At 40.1% G+C, this 20655-nt stretch overlaps 1 protein-coding gene across 3 annotated transcripts in view; it reads left to right on the top strand.

Moving 5' to 3' along the window:
• Nucleotides 1-20655, top strand: part of SKAP2 (src kinase associated phosphoprotein 2) — a 1551387-nt gene that overhangs the window by 881202 nt on the left and 649530 nt on the right. For all 3 annotated transcript variants that reach the window (XM_044066788.1, XM_044066787.1, XM_044066789.1), the window contains one exon: nt 14702-14826. In XM_044066788.1, coding sequence (XP_043922723.1) covers nt 14702-14826 — 125 coding nt within the window. The remainder of the gene's footprint in view (nt 1-14701; nt 14827-20655) is intronic.

Raw genomic sequence — 20655 nt, 5'->3', positions numbered from 1 at the left:
GATCATATGTTTCCATATGGAAGAAATTTTCTATACAGTGCAGTGAGAAGCACGGATCCTTGCCAAGTGAGTATTCCTCACCATTTCTGCCTACCTTACTTTTGATCCACCTTTGTTTTCATGTTTTTAATTCAGACAGGTTTTAAAAGTTGTACTTCACCTCAGGTACCCCCAAAAATCCATTCTTCCTCTTTGGGACCTGGACTATGTGTTGGAAAATTTGACCCCCCCCAACACACACACACACACACACACACACACACACACACACACACACACACACACACACACACACACACACACACTTTCAGCCTGCTTCCACTCCTTCTGTAAAGTATTCTACTTGGAAGACAGTCCTGCTAGTGGTCTTTACTTCTGCCAAATGGGTTTTTGAACTGTAGGCTGCCTAAGGGTGTTTTATAAAATCAGTTCCTCTCCACTATGGCTAACTGAATTGCCAGTGCTACATGTTGAAATACCAGAACTATCTCCTTTTCTGAGTAGTCTGGGTATCTGCTCTGGCGGTAGACATCGTTAACTGAAGTTGCAGATTTTAGTCATGTTTCTGAACAGGCAGGTAAAGCATCTTTGCAATATGGGTTTTTAGATACATGTGCCTCTGCTGGGGTGGCTGCCACTGGCAATGTTTCAGGCAGGCCGCCTGGCTGAGGATGTCTATTTTGGCTGCCATCGGGTCACAGGATTTTTAGATGCTCCTGTTTTGACAAAATTTGTTGTTTGGTCTTAACTGTTTGAGAAGTTTTTTTAAAAAATATGGCGTGTTGCTAAGTCTATGCAGACTGTTAAAGAAAAGATTTTTTGCAGGTCAGCCTCCAAAGTTTAGTGGAAATTGACTACTGGACGTGGGCCTTCTTATTCTTATAATTCCCAGTCTAGGAGTAGTCTGTATCCTTGGTAAGGAGCAGGAAAGCTAGAGGCTCTTTCAGGCCTAGAACAGGGAGTCAGGGCTCACAGGAGCTAAACAGAGGGCAGGGGTCAGTCCTTTATTACCAGGACCTTCAGACCTACTAGCACAGCTGCCAGAGCACCTACCGGAGAAGCTGCCCTTTGGGAAGGAAGGTTGGGACTTTTCAAAAGAAAATTGGAGTTTAATTACCCAGGACAGACCACAGATGGATATCATTTATCCCCATACAGGTTTATTTCTTTACGCATGCTCGCACCCCCTCCTCAACACGTTTCAAGTAGCTCACAAACAGGTTTCTCTGTGCTGTAAACTGTTATACGAAGAGGCCATACAGGCGGTCCCCTCTGCCAGAAGTGGGCCTTTCTTCTTTCCTCTGCCTAGTACCAAGAAACACGTGGAGACCAATTTTTTACCAATTTTAGGATTTATCTTATCTGGACATTCCCAAGTTCAAAATGTTGACGTTGCAGCAGCTTTTTTACCTGCTGGGCAAAGATCATTGGATGGTAACTTGTTCCTATCAGACTTTTACTTAGAAAGTATCTGCGTTTTCGGCTTCTCACTCATCATCACTTCTCTCTTTTCCTGCCCTGCCCTTGGCTCATTTTCGCCCAGAGTGTTCCGCGAAAGTTCTGGCTCCAGTGATAGCTTTCAGACTAAAAAGGAATACAGATCTATCCTTATTTGACGACTGCCTAAATCTGGCTCAGGAAGGGGAAGAGCTCTTTCATCATTTGGAATATGTGATAGCAGTGCTAAGATGCCTAGGGTATTCCAGCTTCACTCTCTGCACCTAACAGCATAGCATTCCTCACTTCCTCACTTCTGGTTTTGTTTGAACTGTCAGCTAGAAGGGAATTAAGTCTAGAAAAGTGTGTATAGAGTACATGGAAGTGAGATTATTTTTGGAGTGCATTTTTATTTGGAGTGCAGCAAAAGGTGAGCTTTTATTTCTGTGGCTCTTCAATATCTTACTGAGTTACTGGTACAAGGTTTGTCTTTCTCTTTCTATTCTTCCATGCTGCAGCAATTTGCAATTGATTGATACTCACCCACCATTGTTTCTCATCCTTTGTTCAAGCAATTTCTTAAACAAGGGCAAAGAATATAAGGCTACGAAACTCCTACTCCTGCTTGGGATCTCAATTTTGTGTTGGAGTTGTGTTGGAAAACTCCTCTACAACCTTTTGAGCCTGCAGCTACTGCTGAGTTGAAATATTTATCATGGAAGACTGCTTTTGTTGGCCATTACCTCTGCAAGAAGGGTTTCTGAATTACAGGCCCTTATGGGTTGTTATGGCTTCTCTTGCTTTTTCACTTTTCAATAAAGATAGGGTTGCTCTTAGCGCTAACCCTTCTTTTATGCCTAAGATGGTCAGTGTGCTTTCTTTGAACCAGACTGCTAATATCCCAACCTTTTTTTCCCCTCCCCTCTAAACAAGAGGGAGAGAATTCTGCACACTTTAGAATTCACAGACAACTGATATTTTACCTTGATGAAACTGAGATTATGAGAATGTTAGGCCAGCTTTTCATTTCCTTTCAGGATAAAAAGTTAGGTTGTCCTGTTTCTAAGGAATCCATTTCCAAATGGATCTCTTCTGCCACTTCCTGTCTTCATGGTAAGGTGAGATTTGTCAAAGTGCATTCTACCAGAGCTGTTGCTTCTTCTGCTTTTTTTCAAGGCTGCTGATTGCAGATCCATTTTGGAAGCTGCTCCTTTGTCCTTTGCCCATACTTTTACCAAGCTTTGCAAGATTGATGCCATTTCTTGGGATAGGGATGGATTAGCTAGGTCCATCTTGCAAGGAATTTTAGATTTCATTTGTTTTCCCCATTCCTCATCCCCCTGGATATTTAAAAAGCTTTGTTTCTCTTCCCAATGATTAGTAATAATACAACAGTGATCAAAGGAAGGACAAAGCAAAATTTTTCAAGAACATATCATATCAGTATGTGTGTGCATGCACGTTTGTGTGCTCGTGTGTGTGTGCGCGCATGTGTGTGTGTATACACACACACATATATATATATATATATATATATATATATATATATATATATATATCTATTCAAAGATTCAAAGAAACCTTATTGTCATTTAGGACTACACAAGTGCATCCTAAGCGAAATTATAAATGTCACGAGAGAAATGCAGTGCAAATAATGTAGATACAGCGGGATCAAAGAATAACATAACAAAGAAAATAACACATATGACATGCAAGAGGTAGTTCACATTACATAAACACATTCAATGCCCATTATCCAGTGATATATAATAAATAAATACCCACCACCAAACCCCTACACTAAGATAGAGAATAAATAGAGACTAGTGAATAGCAGCTGTTTAGTTACCATATTGCACTTGTTAACCTTAGACGTGACTCAGTATAGCCATCATATTGCATAATAGTAATGCTGGTGTTAATTGCTCAGAGCAGCAGGATTAAATGAAAAAAAAGAGGCTTCAGTGTATCAGGTATTATGGTTGGTGTCCATATTAATAAGTCTCACAGCTGCAGGATACAAACTGTTCCTGAATCTGGTAGTCCTCCAGTGGAAGCTGCAGTACTTCCTTCCAGACGCAAGTTGTGAGACTCAGTTGTGGGCCGGATGGGTAAAATCAACAAGTATTTTACAAGAGCAAGAAAGAGAACATATAATGAAAAGCTCCTGAATAGAAGAGAGGTTTGTGCCCAAGATTTTCTCAAGATCTTTTGCATACATGAATATATATATATATATATATATATATATATATATATATATATAGATATATGTATATATAGGTCCCCTTCAAAGGATCAAAATGTCAGAACATCGATGACTGATCAGTGAAGACCAGATTATCAAAGTTTTGACCTATGAAACCTTGTGAATGGAGATCACTGTACAATGCGGAATGAGAACTTTACCATTCTCTTCACTGTAGTGCGGTCTTGTAGTTGGCAGGGGTGTTGGGCATGCATGGGGGCTTGCCCCCTGCAAAAACGTGAAATAAGGTTTCACATTTAGACTTTTTTTGTTAGGTTCGATATTTCAGAACTTCAATCCTCTGGTCTTTGATGATCAGAGGTTCGATGTTCTGAAATGTTGATACTTTGAAGTAGACCCGTGTGTGTGTGTGTGTGTGTGTGTGTGTGTGTGTGTGTGTGTGTTTGTGTGTGATCCATTTACTACATCAAATTTACATTTCAACAAAACGTAAATTCGCGAGTGTGCCTCTGCAAAAGTGCATTTTGTCGAAAATGCACTTTCAGGTGAAGATAAAAAGAAAAGAAAAAAAAAAGAAATAAAAACATGCAGTTTGCATGTAATCTTAGTTGTACATCAACGTTTAGTGTTGATGTGCAACTTAGCAAACTAGTGCTGAGACCATGGTACAGTAGGGATAAGGGAATATTCCCTTTTCTCCACTGTAGTGCGATCTTGGACTGAGAATATTAAAGTATGGGGGAGTGGGGGGGGTGCAGTGGTGCTTGCCCCCTGCAAAAGATCATTTTTTGTGTGTTTTTTCTTTTTGGTTTAGCCAATCTTTATATCAGCGTAAGTGCAGTTTTGTTGAAGTGCACTTTTGCTGAAGTGGGGATCTACTTTTCTTTTTCAAATGAGTATAATTTCTATGAAGAAAAGTAGATCCATGTATATATATATGTATATACTCTACAAACCATTAGCTTGCCGTAGTACTCCACTTTGGTCTCTCCTTATGCCCCTACAGGAAAGCAGCTCCAACTAACAACACCAGAAGATCTCTAAGCCCAGAAAAAACATTGGTCAGAAAAACTACCCAGCCCTAAACTGGAACAAGCTCCCACTTGACATCAGAAATATAACTACCACTCATGAATTCAAATCAGCACTCAAACTATTCCTACTTCATCTTGTAACTGTACCTCCTAACCCTTTGTCTGACACTCTCCTTCACTGACTGTCCACTGCTCAAACTCAATTTCATTTTTCCGCTGCTGGCTAAAGTACCACTAATTGCCCAACTCGTACTTTACTATTACCCCTAACTGTTGATCTCTTGTCTCAAACAATGAATCTCTCTTACTAAACCTGTAACTATCTTATGCTGTGTTCTCTAAGTAGGAATCCTGAAACTTAGATACTGACATATTATTGTTAATGAAGTGTACTTGGATTATTTTAGGCATCCAAGAGCTATGAAATGCTTGACACACTCTACTGTATCAACTTTTATGTACTGTTTGATAATGTATTTTTTTTCATCTTATATTTTACTTGTTTGTTTTATGGAGCTTTTCTCCCTGGGCCTTCGCTCAGTTGGACATTCCTGGTCAACAAATGTCAAATTAATAAATAAAAATATGGATAAAATTCCTGAAGAGAGGGTTTCAGCCCCTTCAGATGCAAAAAAAAGCTCTTTCATCTTTATCAATACTTCATCATCTCTGAGATTTTCTGTGTATGCCGTACAATGTGGTTTCCTTTTTTTTTTATCCTTGTAGCTTGAGATGACATTCCAGAATCAGAGTACTCTTTAGGGGCCATAGGTAAATTTCCTTGATTCTTACATTTCTTTGTAGCACCTTTTACAGTGTTTTGACACGGTTAGTGGAATGTACCACAATTTCCTACCCACTACACATTGTTAGTCTTAAGTACGATTTTGGCCAAATTAATAGAAATATTGAGAAATAATGGTAATTTCTTAGTTTCTGTAGTGATTTTCAGTCTGGCTTTTTCAGAAATTCACAAAATAATTTCAGTTTGCTAATTCTTTAAGAAAAAGCTGTTTAGCACAAAATTACTACATGTTACTTACCTACTTAAAAAGAAATGATGTCATAATGATTCAGCTTCATGGTCTTAAAAAATGGGTAAACTGGCTGACTTAATGCCACGAAATCATGCAAAAGCTGAGATTCTACTCAAAGAAGGTGTTTCTGGATTCGAAATTGCCAGGAAGGTTGGAGTGAGTCAGCCATCTGCCAGACGAATTTGGAAGAAATTGAATACCGGTGAAGGGTTGTCGCCCAGACGTTCTAGCAGATGTGGTCACAGAAGGTTAACAAATCTTCAGAATGATTCTTATCTGATCAGAGAATGCCGTAAGAATCGCAAGGCATCCAACAGACAGCTGCAAGGGATGGTAGAAAACAGGGTGTTGCAATGAGTTCCAGAACTCTTCGATGGAGACTTCTGGATGCTGGGCTTTGAGCTTGCAGACCTCTGAAGAAACACAAATTGTCCAAACAAGTGAAGGTAAAAAGACTGCCCTGGAATAAGATTGGGAATGTGTTGTTTTCAGTGACAAGTGCATAATACAGTGTTCAGATCAGACAGTACAATATGTCAGGCAGTCTGGAGAGCAGATGAGGGACAACTGTATCATCCAGCACATCAAGCACCCCATTCAAGTGATGGTGTGGAGCGTTATGAGCATCTTTGGAACAGTTCGACTCTACATTGTTCAGGGAAACATGATGGAAGAACAGCACAGAACCATATTACAGCAACGTCTGCTCCCTCAGCTGTGTGACTGGGCAAAGAAGACGAGATTTACCTGGACAGGGGACTTCATCTTCATGTACGATGGTGCCCTGTGTCACAAAGGTTGACAAGTGACAAGTTTCCTTGAGATCCATGGTATTGAAGTGTTACTATGGCTAGGTAATAGCCCAGATATGAACCCAATAGAGAACTTGTGGGCTATTCTGAAGTCAGAGATGAAAAAAAAGAGCATAACAAACCAGCAGCAGCTGATTAAGAACTCATTTCAGCATAGGCACGCAATGCTTCTATGTCTGAACATTCCTGTGAACTTGTTCTTTCTATGCCTCAGTAAGTTAAATCCTTGATAATGGCCAACTGGTCATTCACAACATATTAGAACATTTTCTCATATAACATGAATTATATTGTTTGTCATTTCATATACTCGTATTGAGTTATATGGCAAAACAAGAATAAAAACACCAATTTCTGTTAATTTGGCCAACACTGTAGAGTGTTGTTACATGCATTTATGGTTCTGTAAATAATTACCCTGCCACTTGATTTGAGACAGCCTTCTGCCAACACTGATAGACAATAAATTAATCAGTTGGTTTTGTTAATAGGGACAGTGAGCTGAACCAAGGACCTTTTTCAGTCACAACCATGGTGGAACATACAAAACATATGTATAATATGCAACAAATAATCAAACATATACAACAGTGCAAAGTATAACAGGTAAAACTGTTTAAAAATATAATGAAATGATATTAAATATGAATAAGTATTTTAATTCCATGGTATTAAGGTTTGGTTTACATAGTATATAGCCAATACTTGGAGGTAAACATGAAAAAGTTAGGTAAAAACAAAACAAATTTGGCTATGTATGTCTGAGATGAATGAAGTAAAGTTAAAGAAGATAAATTATGGGTGGTATAAATGAGTATTGAAAATAGCTGTTTGAAGACTGAGTACTGTAAGAATGTTTAGAGTAACAGGCAGTATGCAACTGTAAATCATCCAAAGTCCTGAAAACAAATGCATCGGCTTTCATTAGAGTGTAGCTTTCAATTCTTTTGTCCCTTAAAATTCAATAAGTTTTCAATGTCAGTGCTATTCCAGTGTGCTGGTACAATCAGTTTTTCCTTCATTTGAGATGCTTTCATTATTATACTGTGGCTGAAAGGTGGCCTGTAGCTATTTTCATGTTTGAAATTTTATAATATTGTAGATACTGGGTCAGATTCAGAAAACTTTGCCACACAGTTTAAAGCAAATTTGTGTGATGAGTGGCCACAAGCAGGGTTTGTGCAGTTCAGAAAATGCAGCTACACAACATGGCAAGGTAAGATAAAACCTAGCTACACAACGTGTCTAGGCCAGATAATATAGTCAGCCATGCTACATGCTAATGACTGTATAATGAGGCAAAACAAGATGACTGAGTGATTCAGAAATGTTTCGATGCTATGCATCAGAGTTATGCCTGCTTTGTTTGAACTAGACTATATACCTGTTCAGCCAGAGTACATTTAACAGTTATGTTAGCAGTTGCCAGAGCCATAATACATGTGCAGGATGCTCATATTGCAGTTGTTTTGCCTGATGGTAAGTTGGCACCTCACAGCAAGAGGTTCCCCAGTACGATTCTCAGTTGAGGTGCCTTCTATGCAGAGTTTGCATGTCCTCCCTGTGTTTGCGTGGGTTTCCTCTCACATTCCAAAGACATGCAGCAGGTGGATTGGATACTCTAAATTGGCCCTAGGTGTGTGTGTGTTTGTGTATATGTGTATCCGCGTGCGCGAGTGTGTGGTATGGATGAATTACTGTGACAGGGTTAGCCACTCAGCGGTGTAAACTTTGGCTCTAGATGATTGTCACTGTTGAAGTGACACCTGGACCCCATGTGCAAAAGTGGGAAAAAGGAGTTTGAGGATGTATGGATAGATGTAAGTGACACAGCCCCAAAAGGCACAGGGTTATCAGACTGTGTTTAACATTTCATGCCCTACATGACACCGACATAGTGGATCTGTACAGTGTTGACAGGAACACCATGCACCAAATCATGTAAATGTTTCGGCCTCATCTGCAGCCCAGTGGGAGTCAAGGAGTACTTATCCCAAGGGATACCAAAATATGTGTGGCTTTATGTATATTAACTACAGGGACCTTTCTGCATTTTACTGGGGACACAGTGGGGGGTATCTTAGGCATCTGTCCTGAGAATTCTCCATCAGTTCCTTGATGCTATGCTTCAGAATATAGCAAGCATTGGTTGTTCCAATGTACCCCAGCAGAGAGAAGCAACACCATGCAGGAGCTGTATCATAAAGCCCATTTCCATAAGGTACTGGAGATCACATGCTGTATCCACATTGAAGTAAATACCACACCTGTTGAACTGGGAAGGAGGTATATGAACTGCTGCCACTCCATCAGTTGCCAAGTGGTCTGTAATGCACACACAAAAACAGGCTTCTGAAGTCCATTATTATTTAACGAGTTGCAAAGTGGTTATGTATAACTGGATCATTATCAGCAGTAGTTAGAAGTCATTTTCATTATATTTGTATTTCTCTTTCCCACCCTCTTTGTTACTCTCCTTTCTTTTAAATGCATTTATTTTGTTTATTTTTTTTTTTTGGGGGGGGGGGGTAATTTATTTTCCTATTATATGCAGCAGCAAAGCAATCTGCACACATCCCACTGGTAAGACCTGTCAACACCCCAGAGGTGGCAGCAGCATCACCATCATCTCCACCAGAGGAGGCATCCTGCATATCTGTGTCGCAACATGCTATGGTTGCCTCCACACCTCCTGTCTACGTATACCACCTGTGTTAGGGAGCCCTGCACCGGGAGGTGGTGCAGTGGTACCCACTTGTAGCAGTGCGAGTGGAGGTGACACCTTTCACCCATTGGCAGTTGGCAGAGCTTGTAGGGGATATCTTTGACAGGTTGGAAGCCTGCATCAGCCACATGGAGACCATGCTCTGGGAATTCATTGAGCAACATCCCTGCCCAGTAGTGGCTCCACCTTTTGAGCCTGGATCCTGTGATGACAGAAAACTGGGTGATGAATAATCTCCTGATGGGTCTCAGCTGGCAGATACTATATCTGTAAACACACAATCTTGTGCCCCAACTTGATGTTCCATTTCCTTTTGTTTCCATGCCCAACCCTGTTGGTTTTGCTGTCATCCCCTCACCACTGTCTTCCCTCACTTTGTTTGATATTTCATTCACCATTGTGTTCCCTTTTCCTATTGTGTTACTATGCACCCTGTTGGTTATGTCTGTCCTTTTTCTCCGACCTAACCTAGCCCTCTAACATTCCTGTTAATTACATTATTCCTTTTTCTAAAAAAAAATGAGTGCCTGTTCAATTAAAAATAAAAAAGTTTACGCCTTCTATCCCACCTTCATCCTGCTTATTCCTTTATTGCTCACTATCTGATCTACCTTCTGCTTGCTTCCTCTGTTTGTGTTTTTCTTGTATTTCCATTTTCAACCTTTACCTAGTCAAACATACCACACACACAAAAAGAGCTTCTAAAACACTTTTTGTGGTCATAAGATGTGTGACATGACAGAGAGAGCACCTTCAAGACCATATGCAGCAAGCAGTTTATGGTCCTGCTCATTGTGTAGCAACAATGAATATCTACCGAAAGAAACAGTATAAACCCCTGGTTGGTAGGAAAGAAACTGAAAACCAAATGAAGTCTGCCAACAGACCGAAGCACAGGGGAATCATAGGAATATAGTAAAAAAGTGCTTTCATCCTTTTACAGCTGAGGACGTCATCAGAATAAATAGTCACATTAGTCAACAAGATTAAACAGATCAAAAACAATCATGGGATCAAATAGTCCACCAATAAAACTGTATCACAAATCCATTAATATCCAACTAACAATATAAATAAATAAATCTCACAATCAAAGAATTATATGACTAATCATATTATTAAATACAAAAGTAGTGTTTATATCGGTTTACTACCAACATATCGAAGTTCAGAACACTGAACGTTCGACACTGTGAAACTGATGTCAAACTTCTGGCATACTAAGTAGTTCAAAATGTCAACTCTGTTGAATGCGATTAACAGATTTGACATTTATGCCGAAATTCGACCATGATGGCAGTGTAGGTGCAAATGTAAGTTAAACACCTACACTGTCATTCGTGTTTTAGCAGGGAGACAAGCCCCCCCCACCTGCATATTAAATATTCTAACTCCGAGATCGCATTACAGTAAGGAAAGGGATACATTTCCCTTTCCACTCTGTACCCCGACTGTACTTGTGACATCAAGTGTGCATTCGCTGATATGTACTCTTGATCTCCTAGCATTTGGCAACTCGGGAGTCGACTACCTGCCGTTTGACTTTCCGCATTCGCCGAACCAGCGTTCAGCTTATTGACAGTAAATCATTTATATCAATATAGCCTTGCGGCTCTTAACTTCAATATGCTACTGATAGATACTGTTTCATTCAATCCAGGAAATAACTTTGCTTCTAACAGTAGCTGCCAATGTAGCTCCCTGCGTTCAAGAATAGCATGCCATTCACCTTCTTTAATTGGGGGTGGTACTCTTTCCAAAATGAAAAAAAAAACAAATTTATCAAAATTGGAACACAAAGCAGTATTACTATCCCCTTTTCATGTACTATGTAAATGTTCATAAGTATGCATTTCAAGGTTCTTTCGGTCTTGCCTACATAAAATGCTTAGCATGACTTACATGTAGGTAAATATAGCACCCTTGATGTATTGCAGTTAAATTTACCCCTACAATATTTTTTTGGTTAATTAACTACTACAAGTTTATCAACTACATTGATTGGTCAAATGCATCTTTGATTGTGAGATTTATTTATTTGTATTGTTAGTGGATTTGTAATACAATTTTATTGGTGGGACTTTGGATCATGTGATTGTTTTTGATCCAATTAATCTTGTGAACATTTTATTGGTGGGACTTTTGATCATGTGATTGTTTTTGATCTGTTTAATCTTGTTGACTATTCTGATGCAGTCCTGAGCTGAAAAGGACAAAAAACACTTAACTATATAACAATGAATGTCATTCAAAATCAGGTCCTACGTATATTGCCCTTGGCTGCCATTAGTTGCACAAATGAGCTGAGTACTGTTGCATGGAAATTGTCAAATATAAAGTGGTTTGGATCTTCCAGAAGTAGGACACACCTGAAAGTTGATCTGCTTTCATTTGCGAGTCAGCAGTCTTGTCCAGCATCATGTTGTTGCACTAGACAATGGGAAGTTGGAGATTGCTATATTCTCCTTCTGCGACACTGAAGATTCATATCATTTCCCCATTCTTTGAATTCCGAACTTTATCATAAAATCCAGGAAAGAAAGACCAAAGCTTGTGGCCCAGTACCAACAGATCATGAGATTCCTTGTAGGAGTGGTGCATCTCTATCCACCTATGAAGTACCCATTTCCCTTCATGGGGTATTAACTTCATGATTGATGGGCTTGCTGTTTGACTCATTTGAATCTGCTGGCTCAGCAGTATTGAAATATGTTCTCCTTCAGTTCTAAACAAATAATCCTGGAGCTGCAAGCCCTTAGGTGTTAGGAACCATATATTGTCTTTCCAGATCATTTATTGTCCATTAAGACATACTCATGTTTTCTGTCTAATGTGGTTTCCAGACTGTCTTTTAACCAATGCATTCATGACTTCTTGTTCTCTTTGCTGAGGTAGGAACCAGATGAGGAAGAGCTCTTTACAACCTAAATGTGCACCACTAGTTCAGGTTTTACATGGAGTAGATATCTGAATTTAGGAAGAACTGAGAAGCTGTTCATCTCCTTTGTTTAGAAAGAGAAGGATTGGCATTCACCAAGCAGGCACCTTCAATATGTCTGCAATCTGCATTTTTTTTGCCATCTGGTGTTTCGTCAGTCATTATAAAATGTTGCAGTCAAAGGCCACTCCATCATGGAAATGGCTGCTACTAGACATAGACATAGATAGAGGACTGTTTGGGCATGCTTATATTTAAAAACAGAGCAACCAGCCTAATGGTGTAGGTTCAGGGTACCTACTCACACCATCAACAACCAGGGTGCAAAAAGCAAGCCTCGTGTGGAAAGATTGGCTTGGAAGTAAATAATTGAGCAGTCAGTGAACTGCTTTGTCATTTTTTTGTGTGTTATTGTTTGGAGATAGGGGTTATAAAGATTTAATACTAAGGTATCTACCCCAAGGTGATGGTCTAGATGTATTCCAGTCTTTATTGCTTAATTTCTATTGCAGATGATAAGCACAGATGTTGAATCCACTTTGAGGTGTTGCATGTGGCGCTGATCTTGGTAAGAGTGAAGACATGAACTCCCAGCCTACTGCACTACAGTTGTGAATGATACCCTCCAGTGGTCCTGCCACTCCAAATGTATTAACTCATCTCCAGTAGGTGAAGGTGGGTGCAAACTGAGGTAGAAGGCTGATGAAGGAACTCAGAGTGAGATTAAAGTCTAGGAAATAATTAAGAAATTGGTAAAAAAAAAGACCGTAACCATGTACTGCTTGATTAAGTAGCAGATGACCTAACACACATATCACTGCTCTTTGTACTTTCTTGACTCATTGTTAACCCTTGGAAGAGAATATACAGTGTGTCTGCTGCACACAAAGCTTGCTTTTGCTCCTCTTTGATTAATAGCGGTGCACTGTTGTGGTTCAGTAGTGCTACTGTACTAACTAGCAGTTCAGAAACATGCACGAGCTGAATGGAGATCATTAGCAAATCATTTATGTGCATCTGAATTAAATGTGTGATGCAGCTGAAATAACTACACAGGTTTTACTCCCTATCAACCCAAGCAGTAGTATTGCACAGACACTTACAGAAGTGCACACACAAACGGAGACACACACACACACACACACACACACACACACACACACACACACACACACACACACACACATACATACACATGCACACACATGCACACAATCTCCCCCCCAACACACTAATGCACATAACCTAGCATTACAGACCTGATGTGGTACTTTCAGCGCCATTGCTGCAGTGGTGAATGCTGTGAAATAGTGTATTCAGTCCCACTGCTCTGTTTCAAAGTAGCTTGGTATACCATGTGTATAAATTGTTTTGTTGTACTGTTTCAGTTCTGGCACAAGGCTCTGGGGCAGAAGACATGGCTAATTTACATTAGCTATGCCCCCCACTACCGCTATTCCACATGGTGCTAACTTATAGATTGCTCTAGTGTTGCTTGCCTTATGATTTATTGTACTGTAGAGCTACAGCGGCCTATAAAATGGACACTTGTAATGCACTTAGCAAGCCTACCAGAAATAGAGCTGTGCAGTGTGCTATTTGTTCTGAATACTCCCATAATGTTAATAGCTTATGTGATGCATCCATCCTTGCCTGCACTGCCACTGTGTTTCTAATCTGTCTTTGGTTTTTGATCCTCTTGTCTATACACCCTTACTTAAGGTTGGTTATACCTGGTAAAAAAATTAGTTAATTATTCCATTTTTACAAATAAAAGTCAAAGCGAACACAGCATTTGTATGTATCTCACTTGTTTTTAAGACTGTAAGTAATGCCCACAATACCTTTAGAAAAAAACTAGTAGATGGCAGTTTAGAAAGTTCCAGATGAGTGCCTCCACATCTGTAGCAGTATTGCCTGCAGTGTTGATGCCAAAAGTTTAGAAACAGACCCTAAAGTAACTTGAGATTGAGCATTTCTAGCAGCTGCATCACTGCACCTGTGAGGGAGTGCTGACATTGTATGCTTTTACAGACTATGCAGATAGAGGCTTGTCCATCTGTGTATTATACATTCAGATATGTAACTGAATTTGATGAGTGCTGTTCCTCATGTCTTGTTTAGTGTCTGCAGGAATGTTCTTGAGCTGTTTTGTTGTTACAGTTTTATTTGCTAAGCACATTTAATGTGCAACTGTTAGCATAACCATTAATGCAAGCGTATGTATTGAAGCTTCGTTTTGGAAGGTATCTCCAAGAGAGTTGCATAATTAATTGTTTCCCACTGATGTTTTATCCTACATGCAGCTGTCACATCTGTGCCAAGAACGAGACACTTAAAGCAAGTGGGGACTATGCAAAATATGTAGTTTTTATGCAGCTTCACTGAGAGTCGTGACTTGTGATAGTGATCTGTTGAGTGGCTAGGAACTGCCTATCCCACCTGACATTCTTTTTCTTCTTGATTACAAATGAAGAAATGTAAACTTTGTTTTTATCTCCTGCAGACAAACAGCAGAAAGGTGAATTTGCTATAGACGGATACACAGTCGTATTGAATAATACTCTCAGGAAGGACGCTAAAAAAGATTGCTGCTTTGAAATGAGTGCACCTGACAAACGCATCTATCAGGTTTGACTTTTTTTAACATCCCTCTGGAAAATAAAATTACAGTGAAATTCCTGTAATGCTCTGGAAGTTGAAGATTGTTATAGGATGTCATTTACAGATTCTGACAGATTTTAACAGATATGACTTTTTAATAGTTTACACAACATGAGATTGCAGTGTTCCTAACTTTGTTTGCAATTACACAAACTTGTAAAGGAGGTTAGAAAATGACAGCTTTTCTATATAAATTGATTAATTGTTGAAACAATGTAACATTTTGTATTAAACTGCAGTTTAAGGGTCAGTTGCTGTTTATGAAAGGCTGAGAGCTAGTTACATTTATGGGAAACCATGCTAAATGTATAACAGTATCACTCTTTTTGTGTTGTGTGGGTGCTGTGGGGATTCAGATGTACTGGGGACAACCAGCTGTTTTGTCTTGAGGAAAAAAAGTGCTGACCAAAGCTCAGATGATCTGAGTTTGAGTCTTAGGTGCTTAATGGAGCTGCAGGGGGGATGGCAGGGAGGTAGTTCCCGGCTAGCTCGCTGATGCTCCAGATCAAAGAGAAAGCTTTTCCATAGCTGCAAGCCTGTGTAGGGAAGGAGATGAGCTGCAGCCACCAGAGCAGGTGACAGTAGACCTTGCTGCTGCATGTGAATGAGAGCACATGCTTAGAGCTGAGGTACATAGATGGTCCCTACAGTGATGCAGATGTTCATGTCACCACAAGGGGTGGAGTTATTGCTATAACATGCACCTTCACTTTCTAGGATGTTGGCAAGAGTGCAAGCTACGTCCCTGGCTGCCTGCATTACAAGTTCCGTGGGCAGCTTTCACCTCCATATGGTATTAAGCATATATTCCTTTATATGATAGAACAAATGGGCTAAGGCTTATCAGGGAATGGTTTGATGATTGTCACGTACTGGAGCAAAAAAATAAAACTAGAAAAAAATGTACTAGAGAGGATTGTTGATGTTTTTCAGTCGCACAACATCCAGGTGAAAGTGATATGAAATAAACCCTTCTTTGCAAAATATAGCAAGTAGATTACACATCCATTTATTTTTGCCTATATAGTGTTGTCATAGCTGTCGGCTAACTTGTTAATATGGACCTCACTGGTCGTAATACCACTGCACAGCTGCAAGAGTTCTCATTGAAATTTTGTTCTTAACCTGTCAAACGTTTTAGAAATTACTGTGTAATGCATTCACTTTTGAGAAGTTTACCTGTTGAAAAAGCTGGTTCCATAAGTGGTGACCTACAGGTGTTGTTTCAGACATGATATAGAAATATAATTTAGGCATATATATTGTACAGCATTTCAGTTATATTTCTATACCACATCTGTAACCAAATCTGATCTGGTTCATGGATGAAAAAAAAAATACACCGTTGATCACCTACCCAGTTAAATGCAATATTGGGCGTTCTCTAGTCATTGAATAAAACTGAATACACCCATTGTTTTCAGTGTTTTTTGAATATGTGGTTGTACAAAAAATAACTGTAACCAAGGACTAGATTGCCAAAGTTGTTGTAAAACTCCTGCCACTGTACAGTAAAACTATTCAACTGTAGGCCACCACTTATGGAAAATGCTTTTCCAACAGTTATCAAAAGTGAAATCACTACATAGTCACTTCTAAAATGTTTGACAGGTCAGGAGCAGACTTTTAGTGAGAATCATTACAGCTCCCTAGTAGTATTACAACTAGTGAGGTCAGAAGCAGTGTCTCCTGTTACTATATCTAGTCAGGGTGACAGTCTTTATTCACTAAGATTTGCATACTAAAGAAGAAAGAATTGCAACCTTTTAAGGGGAAAACCATAAAGGCCTCTGAGAACTTGGTTTTATGTCCTTACACAGCCCGCGGCTTTTCATGTTAACAAGTTAACAGAGAGCTATGACAAAACTATGTAGGCAGAAATAAATGGATGTGTAATCTACGTGTGCGTGTGTCTGTGCACATGTGTGCGCACGTGTGTGTATGTATGTATGCATGTTTGCATTTCTGTTTATACATGATGGGGTTACTTGCCTGTTGTTGGTGTTAATGTAGACTGTTAAGGTTACCAGCCTTTTAAGGGTGAGTGGTTTCACCACCTGCCTTAGATGTCTGGTGGTGCTGATCAGCAAGCTTGCCTGTAGTAGTAACTGCGGAACTCTGTTCTAGGAGAAATAGTGGTCAGCTAGTCTGTCTCAAGCTCTTGAAGAAAAGACTCACACTCAGTGCTTTTGAATTCAAAGATTTATTTATTCAGCAGTTGAGTGCTGCTTAGAAGACTCCACAGCTAACATGCCCCCCCTCCCCACATAGCCCTTAGCTACCTTTTTACTAACATACCCCACCATATAGGCATCCAAGGATCTCGGGGACAAAACTGGGTTGGGTTGCATGGCTAGGCTTGTAAAGACCCTGGTGGTCTTTGCCTAGTATGAACCTGTGAAAACTTGTAGACCTAATGAATCAAGAACTGTACCTTGATTTCCTGTTATTTCCATTGGTTCCTATAAAGTGGAGAGATTCACTGGGTCAACATTTTTTGAGTACTGGAATAATATTGCTGTTTTATATTAATAGGTCCTTGCACCAGAGAGGCAAGGCTCTTGCACCAAGTGTTTGACACACACACACACACACACACACACACACATATATATATATATATATGTGTGTGTGTGTATAATATGCATATGCATATTTACATTCATAACATTGAGTTTGCTTTACTCAAAAGTCATTTTGCAATATTATATCAAAGATTTTTTTCTTCAAGTGCTGCAAAGTGTTTACGTGCAGGCTGATGTGTTTTCGCAGTGTAAGTGACTGGTTGTGTTCCTTTCACTTTCGTTAATAATTTGCTTGCTGACTTTCAGATAGTGAGATAAGGGAATTTCTCCTTTTTCTCTTTATTGCGTAATTTCATATTTGGTATATTGAAAATAGTGTAGGTATGGGAATTCCCCCCAACAAAAATACTGCTTTAGGCATTTTACATTATGGGTTTCAATGGGTCCAATGAGACCCATTAATTTTTTTTTGATATCAGTTGTCAGTGTAGTATGCATCAAATAATTAATACAGATTCTAAACTTGTGTGTGTGTGTGTGTGTGTGTGTGTGTGTGTGTGTGTGTGTGTGTGTGTGTGTGTGTGTGTGTGTGTGTGTGTGTGTATCCTCATAGCAGGATTGCAAAAATTCATTTATGTATATTTTGTGTGCAGCATCAGAACATTTATCCATATGGTTTACATGTCAGCAAATGCCAACTTAGCTTCAGTCAGTCAAAAAAGGAGTCTGTCTGAAGAAGATGCGGATAAGATAATAGAGAGACCTTAGCCAAATTATTGGAGGTCCAAGCCCAAAGGAAATGGATTAGACACAGTCTTTCCCCTTGGCACCTGCTCCTCCTCCGATCTGCCCCTCTGTTTTGGAGCCAGAAGATTCCAATATCCAACTTGTGTCTGTATAAGGTCCAGGACCTATAGGCTCCTCGGATCTGGTATCTGCCCCGAGTGTTTCCGCCCAGTCAGAGAAGGAGACCTCTGGGAGCTGATACTCCCTGGTCAGGTCCGCAGAGCTGGTTCAGATCTCACCGGATCCGACTCTGCCTCTGGGGGCTTCTGTGCGGGTGAGTTCTGCTCCCGCCTCAGCTTTGGAGCTTCCATCTTATGCTCTGGAGGTTCCATCAGCTCCGAGAACTCATTTTTGGATCTGGGGAGTTCTTCAGAGTGGGAGAGACTGCCTTCAAAGTTATGAGGAGGGTTCTGACTACCTGTCAGTCTGAGACGCAGTCTCCTACAGATCTTCCTCCCAGTTCTGTCCAGGTGTTTTTTTCTCCTCACCTATCCTCTCCACAGGTCCGCAGTCACCCTAGGCCTCAGGATGTCCAGCAGGGGACTCCCCCCTCTTCTGAAACCTCCCCAGACTATCTCACTGAGGAGATCCCTTGGAAGAGGACATGCAAGAAGAAGCATCTCGACTCCCCAGAGGAGTCCATCACATCTGATACCAACCTTGATGAAGCAGAAGGGTCCCCACGGTCACCTCCTGAAGATGTCTCCTTTGGAGACATCCAGGAAATCTTAAAGCAGAGAGGTGACTGGCAGTCCACCTCCCCTTCAGCCAAGGAGTCAGTTTACCTGAAGGCCTTTGGGTCTCACACTTCAACCTCTTGTGTGACCCCCTCCTTCTGATGAACTTATTGAGTTAATCTCTCAGAAGGCATGGGAGAACCCATACACCATAGAGCCTACTTCTAGGAGGCCAAATAAATATATTACAACCCCTAAGAGCAAGAACTTTTTGACAAAAGATGTAGCAGCTGATGTCATGATCTTGGTGGCAGCCACTAAAAAGGAGCTTTCTGAGACCAGCTCCTCTGTCCATCCCCCGAATAAGGATTCCAGGACTATGGATAGGTATGGGAAGTGCGTCTTTCCATCAGTGACCTTTGTCTTCCGGTTACTGAATTATCTTACCCACTTCACTAGATTGCAGAGTGGCTTTCTAAAGGAACTATCAGACCCCTCTTTTTTTTTAATTTCTCCAAATCTTTTGGGTTTCTTGTACCATGACCTGATTGGACCCCATTCCTAAGTCAAAGTACGATTAAAGTTCATGAAATTAGTATTGTTTCAATCTTTGATGTCAGCCAAACGTGCTCTTCGCAGCATCTGCAATGTGCCCAGTAATGACTCCTTCTGCAATCCGTATGGAGTTACATGGATTGGTAACATATCTAATCGATTGTAGATTCTTTTTTATAAGACCCATTGCTCCTACTACTATTGGAATGGTCTGGGTATCTTTCTTCCACGTTGCTCTCGTTTCTGCCTGCAGATCCTGATATTTTATGACTTTGTGTGTCTCTGTACACAAGACACTGCAATCACTGGGTGTGGCGATTTCAATGATCAATGCTAGTCTTGTCTTCTTTTCTTGGACCACTGTATCAGGTTTTCTAGCATTTGTCTTTTGAACTGTGTTGGTAATGGGTGATCACATGTGATATAAACATCATCATTTTCTATGATGCTTTGTGGCTCATGTTTCCAGTGTTTTTCAGCCACTTCAATACCATAATGTTTGCGCAATCCCCAGTCCAACAATCTTGCCACATTATTATGCCTTTCAGTATACAGTCCTCCTGTCATTAGTATGTCACAACCAGCAACAAGGTGTACAAGTGTTTCCAATTCGGTTTTACAAAACCTACATTTGTCTGTTTCTCCCACATGTTCATTGAACTTTGTAACTCATCGTGTTCATAGCCCACTGTCTTGGGCCACCAATATTAACCATTCATCTCTTGGTTTGAATTTGCCTCTCCTTAACCATTCCTGTGTTCTTTCCTGATCAACATGAGGTTCTTCCAGACGTTTTCTGTATTTGCAACTATATTTATGCTTTTTCTACATTTCTTGCCTTTTCATCTGATCCTTCACCTTATATTCTTTCCTTTGTTTTTTGGCACATTCAGTTTGCTGGCTGATATTTATCTACTTCTGGTTTGATTTCCATTCCTGCTAGACACCAATATGCTTCTGCTAAATTAAGCAGAGAAGTCATCTTAGATTTATTCGCCTCATGTTTCAAAACTTTCACTACATTTGGGTCTTGTGAGGTCAGCAGATATGTGTGGAATCCCACAATTGCAGATCTATACATATAATCAATTTCAAGGAGGCCCATCCCTCCTTCGAAATGGGGAATATACAGTGGTTATAAAAAGTGTACACAGCCCTGTTAAAATTTCTGGTTTTTGTGATATAAAAAAGCGAGACCACAATAAATTATTTCAAAACATTTTCCACCTTGAATGTGACCTATAACCTGTATA

The sequence above is a fragment of the Protopterus annectens genome, chromosome 3.part1 (genome assembly GCF_019279795.1).
Source record: "Protopterus annectens isolate FY-2018-M chromosome 3.part1, PAN1.0, whole genome shotgun sequence".
Lineage (NCBI taxonomy): Eukaryota > Metazoa > Chordata > Ceratodontiformes > Protopteridae > Protopterus > Protopterus annectens.
The sequence above is the reverse complement of the archived record's forward strand: the minus strand, read 5'-3'. Positions and strand labels throughout refer to the sequence as shown.